The sequence below is a fragment of the Staurois parvus genome, unplaced genomic scaffold (genome assembly GCF_062004578.1).
Source record: "Staurois parvus isolate SC_StPar_1 unplaced genomic scaffold, SC_StPar_1.0 ptg000390l, whole genome shotgun sequence".
Taxonomy (NCBI): domain Eukaryota; kingdom Metazoa; phylum Chordata; class Amphibia; order Anura; family Ranidae; genus Staurois; species Staurois parvus.
Window position 1 is genome coordinate 11,951,867 of NW_028318186.1, and position 20,631 is coordinate 11,972,497.

General features: G+C 45.2%; 1 protein-coding gene across 3 annotated transcripts in view; it reads right to left on the reverse strand.

Annotated features, from left to right (window-relative positions):
* The window catches only part of DRC1 (dynein regulatory complex subunit 1), an 81,101-nt gene extending 67,526 nt beyond the window's left edge, over positions 1-13,575 (reverse strand). Inside the window, exons 1-3 of one of the 3 annotated variants that reach the window (XM_089686097.1) lie at positions 13,266-13,575; positions 10,352-10,521; positions 2,334-2,421 (exon numbers count right to left, since the gene is read on the reverse strand). In XM_089686097.1, the coding sequence (XP_089542223.1) occupies positions 2,334-2,421; positions 10,352-10,485 (222 nt within the window). In that variant the 5' untranslated portion in view covers positions 10,486-10,521; positions 13,266-13,575. Of the gene's footprint in view, positions 1-2,333; positions 2,422-10,351; positions 10,522-10,627; positions 11,022-13,265 lie in introns of those variants that run through there. The other 2 variants (XM_089686095.1, XM_089686096.1) reach the window with 2 other exon arrangements.
* Positions 13,576-20,631: the final 7,056 nt, after the last annotated feature.

Consider the following 20,631-nt stretch of genomic DNA (forward strand, 5'->3'; position numbering starts at 1 on the left):
CATTTGTGAGGTCAGGCACCGATGTCAGATGAGAGGACCTGGCTTGCAGTCTCTGCTCTAATTCATCCCGAAGGTGTTCTATGGGGTTGAGGTCAGGACTCTGTGCAGGCCAGTCAAGTTCCTCCACCCCAAACTTGCTCATTCATGTCTTTGTGAACCTTGCTTTGTGCACTGGTGTGCAAGTCATGCTGGAACAGAAAGGGGCCATCCCCAAACTCTTCCCACAAAGTTGGGAGCATGAAATTCTCCAAAATGTCTTTGTATGCTGATGTCTTAAGAGTTTCCTTCACTGGAACTAAGGGGCCAAGCCCAACCCCTGAAAAACAACCCCACAACATAATCCCCCCTCCACCAAACTTTACACTTGGCACAATGCAGTCAAGCAAGTACCTTTTCCTGGCAACTGCCAAAACCAGACACGTCCATCAGATTGCCAGACAGAGAAGCGTGATTCGTCACTCCAGAGACCACATCTCCACTGCTCTAGAGAAGCCTCTCTCAACCAGGTTATTGGGGGGGCTGCACCCAGAAGGTTTTTTACCTTCATGCAGAGAAAGCTTTTTTTTTTTAGAACTAATTTAAGTGTGAGAGGAAGAAGCAGCACAAGGCAAGGCACATAAAGGAAATTAGTTCCCGTACTGATAAGTAACATGTGGATAGTAGGAGAGAGCAGAATAACAAAGAGATTAACTCAAGTGCTGTGCCGCTTCTCCTTTCACTGTCCAGTCACAGGCTGGGGTAGGTCAAGGACAACCTGGGCTCAAGAGAAAGTGGGTTGAATAATACTGGCAGTCTGACTGAGGACATAGAGTTGCAAAACAGAAGTACTTCAGGGAAAACCTCTGCATTGAAATGTTTCAGCAAAAGTTGTTTTTATATTTGTTAGCTTTCAATGGGCTATTAATTGTTATCTTGTTATTTTGGTTGGAGGATGATGAGAATTTAGCAGCAACTGCACAAGTGCCACATGCCAACCTGACATTTAAAAAAAAAACAAAAAAAAAAATCTGCAGTGGAATATGGTCTCCTGAATTGCTCCCTGCCTGTAGACCTTAAAACTGGTGAACTTAAAAAATGATAGTTTTTAATTTGTCAGTTCACTTCCACTTCAAGGACTGGTAAACTGCAATATATTACATTTTTATTTTTGGTTTTAGATATGGCTTAAAGTGACACTAAACTCTGGTTTAGAAAGAAAATTCTATTCAAGTATGTATTCCTAACTCAGAAAAATTCCTTCGACATGTGGGATGAGTCCTTTACCACCAAGATTGATGACATTATTACCTCCACTTATTATCTCGTTTTTTTTTCTATTATTTGTGCTTACTGAGAATTTGCTATAGCACATTATGTAATATCTGTACTCTTCCATTTGTATATCCTCTGTATACACTTGTACGATCCTTTTCTTGAATTTAATAAAGAAATATGGGAAAGAAAAGTCCCTTCTTGTGTTCTTAGCCTCATCCAAATCTCAAAATGACCTTTTTTGCTGCTGTAATCTGACCTCCTATTAGAGGGTATGTAGGAAAGTAGCCACCCTCTCATGTTCGCTCCTTAGATGGACTGTGGATGTGTAGAGTGCATAGACCACAATAAATGTTTTTCCAAACCAAAGGAAGTGAAGGGAAAAAAAGATATTCGAGAGCTCACAGATGGCATTACAAGGATATAGAAAAACACAGTTTAAAGAAACGATTTCTTGAAAAAGGACTATTAAGTAGTGGAGGTGTATTTATTACATTTGGAAAAGTAGGCCTGGTTCACACTGATCAGATTTCAGATGCGATTTGGTTCGCACTACATTACATGACAGTGGTAATACATTGCGCCCAATGATGCCTGTTAAAATCAAAGCAGAGCAGCTGCAATGCGATTTGGGAAAGGGTCCTGTGCTGCTTTGGTGTGATTTACAGTTCAGTTTGGCCCCACAGAATATGCAAACCAGATCCAAAATGCAACCAAAGTTACATCAAAGTCGCACTACATAATTTTACTGCAAATCAGGTCAAAATCACACTGCAGTAGTTTGAACTAAGCCCAAGGCTATTGTTTAGTGTCACTTTAAGAACGGTCATCATGGTGAATTACTCAGATCATAAAAAAAAAAACATTGGGCCTGAAAACATACAAAGAAGGCGTGAGGAATGTCAGAGAGGGGCCTATATGAGATTGAAGGGGCCACTAACAAGGCTACAGTTGAGGGTTTACTGTAGAAATGTATGGAATGCTTGATTATCAGTAAAGATAAATCCTCAGACATGCTACCTATGTGAAGTACTATACAAGTACTGTGTGTGAACATTTTTTTCCCTTCACTGGACTCTCACCTGTCTGCTGTCCTCAATCTGCTTGTAGCTCTTGCGTTCTTCTTCTTTCTCATCCAATATGGAAGACGGGTCCTCGCCAAGTGCCTCCCTGAATGCCAGAGAAGAAAAGAAAACTGATTGGCCGCTTACACTGACTGTAGACAAGCGATTTGTTTGACAAACAAGACTTAAGATTTAGAAATGACTGAGGACAAAGTCAGAGGGATGATTTTAACCACTTGCCTACCAGGCACTTATACCCCCTTATTTACCAGGTCAATTTTCAGCTTTCAGGGCTGTCGCACTTTGATTGACAATTGCGCAGCCATGCAAGATTGTACCCATATGAAATTTTTATCATTTTTTTCTCACAAATAGAGCTTTCTTTTGGTGGTATTTAATCGCTGCTGGGCGCTTTACTTCTTGTGCTATAAGCAAAAAAAGTGCAAAAACAAATTTGAAAAAAAAAAAAGGTTCCTTTGTTTCTATTATAAAATTTTTCAAACAGGTAATTTTTCTCCTTCACTGATGTGCGTTGATGAGGCAGCACTGATGGGCACTGATAGGCGGCACTGATGGGCACTGATAGGCAGCACTGAAGGGCACTGATAGGAGGCACTAATGAGGTGGCACGGATAGGCAGTACTAATGAGGTGTCACAGATAGGTGGCACTGATAGGCGACACTGATAATGGGTACTGATAGACAGCACTGATAGGTGGCACTGACTGACATCACTGCTGGGCACTGACTGGCGGCACTGATGGACACTGACTGGCACAACCGCTGGGCACTGACTGGCAGCACTTCTGGGTGGCACTGGTGGGTGGCACTGGTGGGCAGGCACAGGTGGGTGGCACTACTGGGCACAGGTGGTGACACTGCTGGGTGGCACAGGTGGGCACATTGCTGGACACAGGTGGGCGGAACTTGTGTGTGGCACTGCTGGGCACTGATGATCAGTGACCCTGATGATCGGTGCCGATCCCCGCTCTGACAACTGCCGGTTTTCGGCAGTACTTTCTTCATGATCTGACAGCGTGAGGAAAGTGCAGCCGAGAACCGGCATTTGCATTTACCGGTGATCAGCGTGTCATTGGACACGGCTGATCACGTGGTAAAAGGCCGCTGTGATTGGCCTTTTACCACGTCACGTGATCAGCTGTGTCCGTAGAACACAGCGATCATGGAGATCGCCTGGTGCGCGCCCCCATGGGGGGCGCAGGAGTGCGCGTTCTGGGAGGACGTCATATGACGCCCTCCCAGAACTGACCGGCCGCAGTGCAGCCGTCATTCGGCTATCTGCTGTCGGCAAGTAGTTAAAGTGGACAAATCAGCAAACGACAGGTCTGTAATGATACATTCTGACAGATACAGTATACAGAAACATTAACATTTTTCCACAAAAAAAAAAAGCTCCACCTTTTAATTTTATTCTTAAACAGTAGCCCAATCAGATGACTGTACCAAGGCTTAGGCAGGACATAGATGAGTCAAAACTGAACAAAAATTCTTGGCCATTCGTTTTTTTGCATCATAGCCCTAGTTCACATATATGCGGTTGTGCAGGCCGCATTTTGCGTGGGCACAAGAGCCCATTCATTTTAATGGACTCCCGTGCCCAGGGAGACGAAGGGAAGAAGTCCCTGTACTTCTTTGGAAACCGCAGCCCGCACGGGAACCTCGGTTCCCAGTACGGTTGCAATTTCCAGTGCGTGCGGCGTGCCGCCCGCGGGTCCGCATTTTCCTGTGTGGTTTGTGCGGCTGCACGGATTTTTGTGCGGATCTGCAGCAGCACACCCGCACATATGCAAACCTAGCCTTAGTGTGCCAGCTGCTACGTGCGATTTTCGTGTCGTAATTGAAAGTGCCTTATCCAACATGCTGGATTTTGTTTTGAAAAACGAAACAAAATGATGCCATGATCGTATGCGCCATTTTTGTTTTTTCAATCGACAGAACTTTCGGTTTTCGACTTGTCCATGGCCTGCCTTAGAGGTGCAGTCTGGCAGAATCATATTTTATTACCGTTCAGCTATATTCATGCCTATTCTGGTCTATCTTGTCAAGATAGGATCAGAACTATTATTATTATCATAATTTTATTGCTTATAGTCGTTTTTAGTGTTTACAGAGTCGGACGTTCATTATATGGATTCCTTTATTATTTTATAATTTTATATATATTCATGCTTATTCTGGTCTTCATTGGCAAGAAAGGATCAGAACTATTATTATTATAATTGTATTGCTGATATTATACATAGTAGATCTAATATGTTTTTAGGGCTTATAGAGACTGGCGTTCATTTTATATGGATCTTTTACCCCTTTTCTAACACGTGAGCTTCACCATTTTATATATTTTTATAATATATCTTCTATGATATATTTATCTATAATTAAATAGCATTTTTTATAATGATATACAAGACTAGTGATGACAACCAGCCTGAACCATGCACCAGGAATAATTATCCTTAGTATATTAAGCATATGGTGATATAAGCATTATGAAATTTACATACAATGCTTAAATGACAGTACTGCACTGTTGTATAATCATTTCCCTGTTTTTAGCAGGTTCCTGGGCACTAGGAGCTAGTCTTCTTACAGCTGGATACATTTACCCAGCCTGTGTGATAAGATCTATGGCAAAATGAAGCCAATGCGCTCGTGCATGTGCAATAGCCAATCACCGGCAAAATGGCGGTGGCGTGAAAATACATGCGCCCAGCCTATTTAAAGCATAGTTAATGCATACACATCAGTGTTGATATTCCTCTGAAGACGTGTGGTCGCATGAAAGGCCCAAGGAATCAACACGCTGTGATGTTTAGCCGCCGGAGCCATATGCTGGTCCAGCGGACATCTTAATTACTGGTCAGTGTACCTATTTTATTGGAATTTGTGTACTTAATAAATTTTATATTTTTTGGCAATATTACGCTATGGGCACTTTTCTTATGACTCCTTTACGTAGCCTTTAAGTATCCAGACCCTGGGAAGTTCTTCAAAACTAGGCTGAGTGGCGACTCTAAAAATTTATATTTTACCCAAAATCTTGTACATATTCCACACACTTCCCTTACCAATCCCCAATTCATTCTTCTCTAAACTACAAACAATCCTCACAAAGTTCCTATGGAACTCGGAAAAAACCGAGATGTACCACCAATCTTCTAATAGGACCTACAACTAAAGGAGGAGCAGGACTCCCACACCTCAAATCTTATTACACAGCTACTCTCTTAGACCAGTGGTGGGCAACCTTTTTTTTCAACTGAGCCAAATCTCACCAAAACCACGATTGAAATTTATTTTGAGAGCCACATTTTTAAAACTGAAAATACATCCCCCATATAGTAATTCATCCCCCATATAGTAATCCATCCCCCATAGTAATTCATCCCCCATAGTAATTCATCCCCCCTATAGTAATTCATCCCCCCTATAGTAATTTATCTCCCCTATAGTAATTCATCCCCCATATAGTAATTCATCCCCCATATAGTAATTCATCCCCCCTATAGTAATTCATCCCCCCTATAGTAAATCATCCCCCCTATAGTAATTCATCCCCCCTATAGTAATTCATCCCCCATATAGTAATTCATCCCCCATATAGTAATTCATCCCCCATATAGTAATTCATCCCCCATAGTAATTCATCCCCCATATAGTAATTCATCCCCCATATAGTAATTCATCCCCCATACAGTAATTCATCCCCCATACAGTAATTCATCCCCCATATAGTAATTCATCCCCCATATAGTAATTCATCCCCCCTATAGTAATTCATCCCCCCTATAGTAATTCATCCCCCCCCATAGTAATTCAATCCCCATATTGTGTCAATTCACTTACCTTTGCTCCGCGCGTTCCTCTCGCCGTGTTCCCGCGCCGTTCCGGTCTTCAGGGCGGACTGTGAGAGGAGAGGAGTTCGTCACGCTGCCCCGCCTACATCCTAACAGCCAATGTTTGCCACGCTCCGCGGGCCGGATTAAAAGGTTCGCCGGGCCGTAGTTTGCCCATTGCTGGGCTAGCTGCAGAGTCCTGACTTTTGGGGCGGCCGCCCGAGAGGAGGGAGGGGAGCGGGCGCCCGGCACACAGAAGAGCCGCATTGAAGTGTGTAAAGAGCCGCATGTGGCTCGTGAGCCGCGGCTTGCCGACCACTGTCTTAGACCAATTATATTTCTGGTGGAATCCTTCAAAGGAAAAAAATCTGGTCCATAATGGAAACCCTCCCTTTTCAACCACTTAAACCCCAAAATATACTCTTGACCCCACCGTCCAAACGTATAGAACCCCAACTAAAACATTCCTGCATTATAGCCTCCTTACAAGCTTGGCGGGACCTCCTATCCACTAAATTCAAAGATGTTAAACATATACCTACTCCAACCAACATACTACACCTCCTCATTCCCTCATTAGACCTATCTCAATGGACAAAACAAGGAATAACCAACATAACAGACTTCTACATCAATCAATCCTTATACCCCTTCTAAATTCTCCAATTCAAATATAATATCCCTACTACTGAAAATTTTACATACCAAAGAATCGCTCATTGTCTACAAACAACTAGCTTACCCCACAACACTATAATAAAACTACAGCCTACATCTTCTTCACCAAACCCCAATACCCAGGTAAAGGTATATCCACTTTCTATACACACCTCATAAACTCACAATTCACTCTACAAACAACCTCCCTAACCAATTGGGAAAAAATCCTATCAGACCAAATAACTTTAAAATGCTGGGAAAATACCTTCAGCATCACCTAAAAAGCTACCCGACGCATCTCCCACTGGGAGTCATATCTAAAAATACTACACCAATGGTATCTGACCCCGGTCAAACTCTCCATCTACTACCCAAAACAATCTCCTACATGCTGGAGACATTGTGGTGAGCCAGGCTCAACAATTCATATTCTGTGGTCATGCAAGTTACTTTGATCCTTCTGGAATACCACGTTCCAATTAATCTCCGAAATAAACAAAATTCCGTTAGTCCCGAACCCCTCATTAGCACTCCTACACATCGGAATCGAGAAACTCCCTACCCATTCCTGAACAATTATTACCCACATACTCTTTGCCGCCAAAATTAATATTACTAGACTATGGAACACAAACAATACCCCCTTAATCACTTCATTAATTACAGACCTTAACACTCAATGTCAAATGGAAAAACTATCCGCAATTACCGTATTTTTCGCTCCATAAGACGCACTTTTTTCCCCCAAAAAAAGGGGGGAAAATATCAGTGCGTCTTATGGAGCGAATATGGAGCGGCCGGTCCGGTATTTCCGCCGCAGTGTCAAAATACCGGGCCGGCCGCTCAGCTCTGCAGTGGGACCTTACCTGTTCCTCTATCCAGCGGCGCGCTGTCTTCCCGGCTTCTGTAGTGTGCGTGACAGCCGGGTCCCAAGTGCGCATGCGCAAGAAGCAGTGCTCTTTGTGAATGGTAAGGCGGTACCTGGGACACATGACAGATCCCAGAAGTTGCCGGACCAATCACAAAGCTCAGCGCTTCTCGCTCATGCGCACTGGGCATCCAGCTGTCCGCCGAGTGCCCACACTACAGGAGCCGGGTAGACAGCGCGTGGCTGGATAGAGGAACAACTCCGCGGAAGTAAGAGCGGGTACCTGTCAAATTCAGGTACCCGCTCCCCCTCCCTCCCCAAAGGTCAGCAGTCATCTCCTGTACTGTCCCGCAGTCTCTGGTCATCTCCTGTACTGTCCCGCAGTCTCTGGTCATCTCCTGTACTGTCCGCAGTCTCTGGTCATCTCCTGTACTGTCTGCAGTCTCTGGTCATCCCTGTAGTATGTCCGTAGTCTCTGTTCAGCTCCTCTACTATGTCCGCAGTCTCTGGTCATCTCCTGTACTGTCCGCAGTCTCTGGTCATCTTCTGTACTGTCCGCAGTCTCTGGTCATCTCCTGTACTGTCCGCAGTCTCTGGTCATCTCCTGTACTGTCCGCAGTCTCTGGTCATCTCCTGTACTGTCCGCAGTCTCTGGTCATCTCCTGTACTGTCCGCAGTCTCTGGTCATCTCCTGTACTGTCCGCAGTCTCTGGTCATCTCCTGTACTGTCCGCAGTCTCTGGTCATCTCCTGTACTGTCCGCAGTCTCTGGTCATCTCCTGTACTGTCCGCAGTCTCTGGTCATCTCCTGTACTGTCCGCAGTCTCTGGTCATCTCCTGTACTGTCCGCAGTCTCTGGTCATCTCCTGTACTGTCCGCAGTCTCTGGTCATCTCCTGTACTGTCCGCAGTCTCTGGTCATCCCTGTACTGTCCGCAGTCTCTGGTCATCTCCTGTACTGTCCGCAGTCTCTGGTCATCTCCTGTACTGTCCGCAGTCTCTGGTCATCTCCTGTACTGTCCGCAGTCTCTGGTCATCTCCTGTACTGTCCGCAGTCTCTGGTCATCTCCTGTACTGTCCGCAGTCTCTGGTCATCTCCTGTACTGTCCGCAGTCTCTGGTCATCCCTGTAGTATGTCCGCAGTCTCTGTTCATCTCCTCTACTATGTCCGCAGTCTCTGGTTATCTCCTGTACTATGTCTGCAGTCCATTAGTTCAGAATTTTTTTTTCCTGTTTTCTGCCTCTAAAACCTAGGTGTGTCTGGTGGTCAGGTGCGTCTTATGGAGCGAAAAATACAGTAACACTCCCTCCTATCACAAATTCAATATCCAGTGCACCCGATGGCTAAATCACCCAAAATGTTATGTACAACCCTGATGACATCTCATGAGATGAAGTCACATCCCACACCAAGACTGGTATCTCCTCAATTACCCAGTTATATCCCTCCTCCTCCAATCCTATCCTCCCCCACCTCTCCACCAAAACCCCCCAAACTCCTCACCAAGGTTCATCAAATGCACACGAATACCTCTGATGATAATGCTAAACAAGACCAACACCTCATCCGTCCAAGGGGCGGAACCACAACAAAAATGATCAACCATATTTTGTCTATTGCAATATTGTATGACTGAACCATATCTCTTTTTCCTGTTTATCTTTGAAAAACTCAATAAAAATATTGAAACATAAATCAATGAAAAACAAAAAAATTAATTTTTATCATGACAAGTAGATTGTTGTGAGGGACAAGTAGATTGGTACCCCGATTTAGTCCCTTCAACAAGTAGTTTTTTAAAAAATGTCCACACCCCTGTATGTCATCGGTATATACAGTATATATCAGTAGCATATTAAATTTATACAACATTTTTGGTATTATCACCATTTTCAACAAGTTTATTATTCCTACCCAGGACAGTGATCCTCTTGAACCTCCCCTCAACTCTCTTTATCTCGTTTATTAATGGGATGTAATTTACCTGTTAGATGTTTTTAAGGGACGAGGTCAGCTTTATTCCTAAATATTTTAATTATTTTTCCCTCCATGTGAAAGGAAATTTGTTTTGTAATACTGTTTTCTCTAGCTTTTCGGACACTAATATTTAGTATCTCCAACTTTGAAAGATTCATTTTTAAAGTTTGATAATTCTCCATAGTATTTTAATGTTCTCATTAAGTTTGGTAATGTTAACCTAGGGTTTACCACGTAGAATAACATATCGTCTGCGTATGCTGCGACTTTATATTCCACGTCCCCAATCCAAATTCCTTTAATATCTATGCTATTTCAGACCGTCGCAAGTAACGGCTCTAATGATAATACAAATAGCACGGGCGAGAGTGGGCATCCCTACCTAGTTCCGATATACATTTTAAACACCACAGCAGTGCATTGTGTGTGTTGTGCCCTTTATCAGCCCAATGGAATCGGTCCCCACCATGAACAGACCAATTGGTTGCATTTGCCTCCCAAACATCTCCAGCCCTCCCCTAGCCTTCGCCACAAAGGAGGATTGAAAGCTAATGGTAAGGTGCTTACAGGACATGGGGAATGTCAAAACAATGAACAGTGAACGCTTTGTGCCAATCATAAATGTCACCTGACAATGGGAATGTGTCTTTGATATCTGGATGTGGGATGTCTCACCGTCTCTTGGCTTCGATCCAGGCATTAATACGCAGCCTCCTTGCCTTGATCCTCTCTTGCTGGTCCTCAGAGTCCAGTGAGGGGCCACGGTTTGCTGTTTCCTCGCTGTCCGCAGCTCCAGACTCCCAGCTCATGATGTGTATTTTACAGAACCAGCAATTGCAGGAATTCTGCAGATGGAGAGTCATTAATACTTAAAAAGTAATTCCACTTTTGTCAAGAAGAAAACATCCCCCCTGTGTGATCTATGTACATTACTTTGTTTCAGATACCTACCTGTTTCTGCTCTGCAGAAAAAGAGGTTTGTTGTCTGCGGAGTGAATCAGATTGCGAGTGATTTTTTTCATTATTAATCAGCTGATGCTCTTACAGTGTTCTAATGAGGAAAGTTGCAGGGTCTGCTCCTTTAGATTTGATTGACCCTTTGGAAGTCTCTCAACAAAAATGAAATGTATGCTGCAGAGGATGACTAAAACTTGACTTGTTTCTTAGTGCAGAGTTCTGGGAAAATCGGTGAACCAATCACACAAGCAGGAAGTGACAATTCTGGGGACATTCTGGGACACCTTGAGGTTGTCATATTGCACTGCATTTTACAGAAAATGGAGTGGCCAGCCCAATCCCCAGATCTTAATCCAATAGAAAACTTGTGGGGTGACATCAAAAATGCCGTTTCTGAGGCAAAACCAAGAAATAGAGAAGAACTGTGGAATGTAGTCCAATCATCCTGGGCTGGAATACCTGATCACAGGTGCCAGACGTTGGGTGACTCCATGCAACACAGATGTACAGCAGTTCTCAGAAACAGTGCGACTACAACCAAATATTCATTAAGTGATTCAAAGGAAAGCAAAATCTTCAAACATTTTTCAGTTTATATAGTGAATGTTTGAGTTTGTAAAGAAGAATACAAACACTGCTATTTTATGCAATGGGGGAGGCAGTTTAGGGGTGCACACAGTATGATATCATCAGGCCATGCAGTGGGTGAGGAAGTTTAGGGGTGCACAGTATGATAGTATCAGGTATGGGTCATGCAGTGGGGGAGGAAGTTTAGGGGTGCACAGTATGATAGTATCAGGTATGGGTCATGCAGTGGGGGAGGCAGTTTAGGAACACACACAGTATATCATCAGGTCATGCAGTGGGGGAGGCAGTTTAGGGGTGCACAGTATGATAGTATCAGGTATGGGTCATGCAGTGGGGGAGGCAGTTTAGGAACACACACAGTATATCATCAGGTCATGCAGTGGGTGAGGAAGTTTAGGTTGCACAGTATATCAGGTATGAATCATGCAGTGGAGGGAGGAAATTTATGGGTGCACACAGTATATTATCAGGTATCGGTCATGTAGTGGGGGGCACAGTTTAGGGGTGCACACAGTATATTATCAGGTATCATTCATGTAGTGGAGGCAGTTTAGGGGCGCACACAGTATATTATCAAGTGTCGGTCATGTAGTGGGGGAAACAGTTTAGGGGCGCACACAGTATGATATCAGGTGGCAGTCGTGTAGTGGAGGGCACAGTTTAGGGGCGCACACAGTATGATATCAGGTATCGGTCATGTAGTGGGGGGCACAGTTTAGGGGCGCACACAGTATGATATCAGGTATCGGTCATGTAGTGGGGGGCACGGTTTAGGGGCACACACAGTATGATATCAGGTGTCGGTCGTGTAGTGGGGGGCACAGTTTAGGGGCGCACACAGTAGGATATCAGGTGTCGGTCGTGTAGTGGGGGAAACAGTTTAGGGGCACACAGTATGAAATCAGGTATCAGTTGTGTAGTGGGGGGCACAGTTTTTGGGCGCACACAGTATGATATCAGGTATCGGTCGTGTAGTGGGGGGCAGTTTAGGGGTGCACACAGTATGATATCAGGTATCGGTCATGTAGTGGGGGGCACAGTTTAGGGGCGCACAGTATGATATCAGGTATCGGTCATGTAGTGGGGGCAACAGTTGAGGGGCGCACACAGTATATCAGGTATAGGTCATGTAGTGGGGGGCACAGTTTAGGAGCGCACACAGTATGATATTATCAGGTATCGGTCATGTAGTAGGGGGCACAGTTTAGGGGTGCACACAGTATATTATCAGGTATCAGTCATGTAGTGGGGGGCACAGTTTAGGAGCGCACACAGTATATTATCAAGTATCGGTCATGCAGTGGGGGGCAGTTTAGGGGCGCACACAGTATATTATCAGGTATCGGCCATGCAGTGGGGGGCAGTTTAGGGGCGCACACAGTATATTATCAGGTATCGGCCATGCAGTGGGGGGCAGTTTAGGGGCGCACACAGTATATTATCAGGTATCGGTCATGTAGTGGGGGGCACAGTTTAGGAGCGCACACAGTATGATATTATCAGGTATCGGTCATGTAGTAGGGGGCACAGTTTAGGGGTGCACACAGTATATTATCAGGTATCAGTCATGTAGTGGGGGGCACAGTTTAGGAGCGCACACAGTATATTATCAAGTATCGGTCATGCAGTGGGGGGCAGTTTAGGGGCGCACACAGTATATTATCAGGTATCGGCCATGCAGTGGGGGGCAGTTTAGGGGCGCACACAGTATATTATCAGGTATCGGCCATGCAGTGGGGGGCAGTTTAGGGGCGCACACAGTATATTATCAGGTATCGGTCATGTAGTGGGGGGGCACAGTTTAGGGGAGCACACAGTATGATATTATCAGGTATCAGTCATGTAGTGGGGGGGCACAGTTTAGGAGTGCACACAGTATGATATTATCAGGTATCAGTCATGTAGTGGGGGGGCACAGTTTAGGAGTGCACACAGTATGATATCAGGTATCAGTCATGTAGTGGGGGAAGCAATTTAGGGGTACACTCTAATAATGAAGGTCGGTGTATATCTATGTATGTATATAATATATCTCTCCTCTCACCTGTTCGCTTTCTTTCTCCGTGCGCTGTTGCCTTCCGTTGCTAGGATACTCGGTCCAGTATCCAGCCAATCACCTCACCAATCTCTTAACATTCTTCTCTGACTCCGCGATCTCCATGCTGTACCCGGCAATGACGTGAACGGAGACTACAATGGAGCATTATGGGAGTTGTAGTTCCCGGGCAGACCAAGCTGCAGGTGACTGTATGGGATAACCCAGAGGCGGTATTGCAGAACTACAAGTCCCAGCAGCACTATCTAAGTCTGACACTCAGCTGGTCATAGTACTGCCGGCTCTCCAAGGGGCGGTCTTGAGCATGGAGCCCTATCCTCCTCTTATGCCTGGTGTCGGCTCCTGTCCTGTGTCCTTGTTCCCCGACACTGTAGTCACTCCTCTCCTTACCAGGTTAATGGACGCCAAAGCCCCCCCTTCCATCCTGATCTACTGATCTGAGCTGTAAAGTAGACACGGCAATGGTACAGGGATATATTACTCCATACTGTCACCACTAATACCTGGGAAGGAGAGTAATATTGGGGGTACTGGGAGGACAGCAATGGTGGAGGGGCTGGGGAGTAATAATCAGAATAATACAGGGGGGAGTACAGCAATGCTGGGGAGTAATAATCAGAGCAATACTGGGGGGGTTCCAATAGAGAGACAGTAATACGGGGGTTCCCGGGGTGGCAATTCTAGAAAGGGCAGTAATAGTGGGGGTACTCGGGGGAGATCTAATTAGGACAGTAATTATGGGGTGTGGTTGCTCCTGAGGGGTAATAATAGGGTCTACGTCTACTAATAATGGAAATGACAGTAACAGCAGGGAGGGGGGTACCATGGTACTAATAATGATCTACCCATAGTAATAATGTAAAGAACAGAAATACTGGGGGTATTAGAGGAGTAACAATTGGAAGGACAGTAATACGGGGGGGGTAATCATGTCAAGTAATGCAATACTACGGGGAGTAATGTAGGGGAAGTAAAGTAATACTAGGGTACTAGAAAAGTAATAAAGAGGAAGCCAGTACTGGGGGTACCAAGGGAGTAATAATGGGAAGGACAGCAACATTAGTGAGGTAAGAGTAATAATGGGAAGCATGGCAATAAAAGTGGTAACAGAGAGTAAGAAAGTAAAAGATAGACATAGTGGGGTAATAGGGGAATAACAATGGCATGGGAAGTAATAAAGGGAAAGACGTTAATACTTGGAGTAACCAAGGAATAATAATGGGAAGGATGGCAATACTAAGGGTAACAGAAGAGTAATAATCGGATGGTAATACTAGGGGTAACCAGGAGTAATAATGAAAAAGACAGGAAAACCAGGGTACAAGGGGGAGTATTACTAAGGGATACCCAGGGCAGTGGTGACAGGTGGAGCAATAATAGGAAGGACAGTAATACCGGGGGCACCAAGAGAGTAAAAATGGGAAGGATGGCAATACTAGTGGTAACGGAGTAATAATGGAAAAGACAGGCATACTGGGGTACAGGGGGAGTAATAACGGGAAGGACAATATTATTAAAGGGCAAGGAGTGGTGGGTGAAGTCATAATGGGAAAGATAGTAATACTGGGTGTAACAGGGCAGCAACAAGAAAGGAAAGCAATAATGGGAAGGATGGCAATACTCAGGGTAACAAAAGAGTAAACCTGGAAAAGACAAGAATACTGAGATATAAGGGGAGTATTACTAACAGATACCAGAGGCAGTGATGGGGAGTGGAGAATTAGTAAGGAAAGTAATACTGGGTGGTTGTCATGGATGGTATTATACGCACACTATATTGCCAGCAGTATTGGGCCAGCCCTCCAAATCAATGGATTCAGGTGTTCCAATCACCTCCATGGACACAGGTGTATACAATCAAGCCCCTAGGCATGCAGACTGCTTCTACAAACATTTGTGAAAGAATGGGTCTCTCTCAGGAGCTCAGTGACTCCAAGCGTGGTACCGTGATAGGTTGTCACCTGTGCAATAAGTCCATCCGTGACATTTCCTGGCTACTAAATATTCCACAGTCAACTGTTGGTATTATAATAAAGTGGAAGCAACTGGGAACAGCAGCAACTCAGCCACCAAGTGGTAGGCCACGTAAAATGACAGAGCGGGGTCAGTTCATGCTGAAGCGCACAGTGTGCAGAAGTCGCCAACTGTCTGCATAGTCAGTAGCTAAAGACCTCCAAACTTCATGTGGCGTTCAGATTAGTACAACATGGAATGGGTTTCCATGGCCGAGCAGTTGCATCCAAGCCTTACATCACCAAATGCAATGCAAAGCATCAGATGCCGTGGTGTAAAGCATGCCGCCACTGGACTCTACAGCAGTGGAGACGTGTTCTCTGGAGTGACAAATCACACTTCTCTGTCTGACAATCCGATGGACGTGTCTGGGTTAGGCAGTTGTCAGGAGAACGGTACTTGCCTGACTGCATTGTGCCAAGTGTAAAGTTTGGTGGGGGGGATTATGGTGTGGGGTTGTTTTTCAGGGGTTGGGCTTGGCCCCTTAGTTCCAGTGAAGGGAACTCTTAATGCATCAGCAGACCAAGACATTTTGGACAATTTCATGCTCCCAACTTTGTGGGAACATTTGGAGATGGCCCCTTCCTGTTCCAACATGACTGCTTACCAGTGCACAAAGCAAGGCCCATAAAGACATGGAGGAGCCAGTTTGGGGTGGAGGAACTTGACTGGCCTGCACAGAGTCCTGACCTCAACCCGATAGAACACCTTTGGGATGAATTAGAGCAAAGATTGTACACCAGGCCTTCTCATCCAACATCAGTGCCTGACCTCACAAATGTGCTTCTGGAAGAATGGTCAAACCTTCCCATAGACACCTGGTGTCATGTGACTTGATAGTCTTACAAGGTCTCAGGTGTTAATGGGGAGCAAGCAAGTGTGTTAAATTTGGTGTTATCGCTCTCACTCTCCCATACTGGTCACTGGAAGTTCAACATGGCACCTCATGGCAAAGAACTCTCTGAGGATCTGAAAAAACATTGCTGCTCTACATAGAGATGGCCTAGGCCAGGGGTAGGCAACCTGCGGCTCTCTAACTGTTGTGGAACTACATTTCCCATGACACATTGCAAAATTGAGTTACAGCTATGACTTGCAGAGGCCTGATAGAATTTGTAGTCCTGCAACAGCTGGAGAGCCGCAGGTTGCCTACCCCTGGCCTAGGCTATAAGAAGATTGCCAAAACCCTGAAACTGAGCTGCAGTACGGTGGCCAAGACCATACAGCGGTTTAACAGGACAGGTTCCACTCAGAACAGGCCTCGCCATGGTCGAACAAAGAAGTTGAGTGCACGTGCTCAGCGTCATATCCAGAGGTTGTCTTTGGAAAATAGATTTACGAGTGCTGTCAGCATTGCTGCAGAGGTTGAAGGGGTGGGGGGGGGGGTCAGCCTGTCAGTGTTCAGACCATACGCCGCACACTGCATCAAATTGGTCTGCATGGCTGTCATCCCAGAAGGAAGCCTCTGCTAAAGATGATGCACAAGAAAGCCCACAAACAGTTTGCTGAAGACAAGCAGACTAAGGACATGGATTACTGGAACCATGTCCTGTGGTCTGATGACACCAAGATAAACTGATTTGGTTTAGATGGTGTCAAGCGTGTGTGGCGGCAACCAGGTGAGGAGTACAAAGCCAAGTGTGTCTTGCCTACAGTCATGCAGGGTGGTGGGAGTGTCATGGTCTGGGGCTGCATGAGTGCTGCCGGCACTGGGGAGCTACAGTTCATTGAGGGAACCATGAATGCCAACATGTACTGTGACATACTGAAGCAGAGCATGATCCCCTGCCTTCAGAGACTGGGCCGCAGGGCAGTATTCCAACATAACGAGCCCAAACACACCTCCAAGACGACCATCACCTTGCTAAAGAAGCTGAGGGTAAAGGTGATGGACTAGCCAGACCTAAACCCTATTGAGCATCTGTGGGGCATCCTCAAACAGGAGGTGGAGGAGCGCAAGGCTCTAACATCCACCAGCTCCGTGATGTTGTCATGGAGGAGTGGAAGAGGACTGCAGTGGATTACCTGTGAGGCTCTGGTGAACTCCATGCACAAGAGGGTTAAGGCAGTGCTGGAAAATAATGGTGGCCACACAAAATATTGACACTTTGGGCCCAATTTGGACATTCTCACTTTTGTTGCCAGCGGTTTAGACATTAATGGCTGTGTGATGAATTATTTTGTGGGTGCAGCAAATTTACACTGAGGGGTGTACTCGCTCCTGTGAGTGTGTGTATATATATATATTATAGAATATATGACACAATTTTTGTTTTTTTAGTTTAATTTGAGAAAGCGAGAAAGGATTTAGGAATTACAGCTCTTAAGAGTAGCCATCCCCTCTTTTTCAAGGGACCAAAAGTAATTGGACAATTGAATCAAAAGCCATTTCATGGCCAGGTGTCGGCTACTCCGTTATTTCTTCATCAATTAAGCAGGTAAAATGTCTGGAGTTGATTCTAAGTGTGGTATTTGCATTTGGATTCTATTGTTATGAACCTACATCATGTGTTCAAAGGAGCTGTCCATGCAAGTGAAACAGTCCAGTGTAAGGCTTCAAAAATGAAACAAATCCATCAGAGAGATAGAAACTATAGGCGTGGCCAAATCAATAGTTTAGTACATTCTGAGGAAAGAAAAACGCACTAGTGAGCTCAACAACATAAAAAAGGTATGGAAGTCCACAGAAGACCACAGTGGTGGATGATCGCAGGATCCTCTCTATGGTAAAGAAAAACCCATTCACAACATCCAGACAAGTGAAGGACACTCTCCAGGAGGTAGGCGTATCATTGTCAACGTCTACAATCAAGAGAAGACTTCACAAGAGCAAATACAGAGGGTTCACCCCAAGGTACAAACCATTCGTAAGCCTGAATAGAAAAGACAGGTTAGACTTTGCCAAAAAACATCTAAAAAAGCCAGGCCAGTTCTGGAAAAGCATTCTTTGGATGGGTGAAACTAAGATTAATCTGTACCAGAATGACGGGAAGAAAAAAGTGCGGAGAAGGCTTGGAACGGCTCATGATCCACAGCACACAACATCATCTGTAAAACATGGTGGAGGCAGTGTGATGGCATGGGCATGCATGGCTTCCAGTGGCACTGGGTCATTGGTGTTTATTGATGATGTGACAGAAGACAGAAGCAGCCGGATGAATTCTGCAGTGTTTAGAGGTATACTGTCAGCCCAGATTCACCCAAATGTAGCAAAGTTGTTTGGACAGCACTTCACAGTACAAATGGACAATGATCCAAAAACACACTGCAAAAGCAACCCAGGAGCTTTTGAAGGAAAAGAAGTGGAATATTCTTCAATGGCCGAGTCAGTCACCTGATCTCAACCCAATTGAGCATGCATTTCACTTGCTGAAGGCAAAACTAAAGGCGCAAAGACCCACAAAGGACAATTGAAGACAGCTGCAGTTAGAGCCTGGCAAATCATCAGAAAGGAGGAAAGCCAGTCATTGGTAATGTCCATGGGTTCCAGACTTCAGGCAGTCATTGCCAGTAAAGGATTCAACAAAATATTAAAAATTAACATTTATGATTATATTCATTTGTCCAATTACATTTAATAGGAGTGAGGAATCTGGTACTCTCTCTTGTGCTACGGAGCACTGTAACTGATTGTCAGGGGCGGGAAGAGCACAGTAGTGGGAAGGCAGATGAGCAGAAGCCAGTTGTTTCCACATGACAAGGGAACTTCAATTCACCTCCCCTGGGAAAACACAGTGCCATGCTGGTGTCTGTAGTCCCTCAAGGTCTCTGATGGTCAGGTGTCTCCAGGATCTCCTCTGATTCTGGTCCAGACACGGGCGGACTGTATTAACCAAATGGAGCCTAAGCAACAGTGCTGTGTTCCAGCAGTGGGACAGGGACTTCAAATCCCACACCCAGAACCAAATAGTCAGACTGAGCACTTCTCAGCCATTTACAGGAAGGCTTGTGTTCTGTTAATGAATACATGGCTTCCTCTGATTGGCTGAGGCAGAGAGAGAAGCAGACGGATGATGTCAATCTCTGCCACAACCAGAGGAAACTTTGTGTTCATTCCTAGAATACAAAGCTCCCCAGGAATGGCTGAGCAGGGCTCAGCCTGGCTATTTTGTTCTGCGAGTGGGATGGAAGTTCTCATCCTACTGCCGCAGCATAACACGATGCGCGGTGGGGTGTCATTATCCTTCAGTGGAACCCCAAACGCGATGCGATTCTGCCGCAATTGTCACGCGGCAAACCACACCATTCAAAAATCACCAGAAAAGGAACAGGGGCTTCTTTGCAGGCAACAAATGCACATAGGGCAGCCCATTCGAGAGAATGCCCTACACGACACGCAGAATTGCATGAAAATCACAATGTCAAAATGGTAATAGGGCCTTAGTGCAGCAAGTAGTTGGTTTGGGCCAGCTTGGTTCAAATTAAATAATTAAAGGGATAACAAACGTGGAATAAAGCTTTCAATGGAGGCAGACAAGGTGGACCTGTTTACATCAGGTAGGCTCACTCGAAGGATTGGTAGACCTATGTACACAGGTCCAGATTTTAGATGAAAAGCACCTTTAAAAGGATAAGTTCACTTTTCAGAAAATAATAATAAATGTACATTTTTTTGCAGGTAAAAAAATGTGCCTTTATTATTTTTGTCTGCAGGAGCCTGGAAAGCATTGCACCAGTGATCAGTAGATCGCTGACACCATGCAGGTCTCCTGCAGACCTGTCAGAATATCTGCTTGCTGTATGGGATGTATGGTCAAGCAGATATTCTGATAGGAAGTTTCAATGAACTACCATGGAGCTCCACAGTGCCTTGGTAGTTCATTGATCACTACAAGCCCACAGCCGCTAAGGCTGCCAGGACTTGCAGTTCATTTAATCACGGAAGTCCGTGAATGAATGACGTAGCCGTGTGGACAGAACCCCAAACTGCCACGCGGTTTTCAAATTTAACAGATAGTATGGGGAGACTTCTCCCCGTATTATCTGTCAGAAGGAGGGAGTGGCGGCGGCTATTGGAACATGTTACATGGTGCACCCTGAAAACGTGTGGAACATGTAACATGTTCCCAAAGGTGAACTTGCCCCTTAAAGGCCAACTCCACCTTTGGGACCATGACTTGATACAGCCAAATTTAGGGTGTAACATAATACGTAGTAGCATTCTCCAGCCCCACCTTACCTGATTCATGGGGTGCTTCTCTCCGCAGGCTTTAGTCTTGAATTCAGTGCAGCTTTGAAAGGCGCCACCCACACAGTCATGTCACGCCATCACAGAGATCTGCAAACAGACCACAGGTCCAGTCTGCCACTGCAGCAGAGGGATTTGTAGATCCCAAAGGAG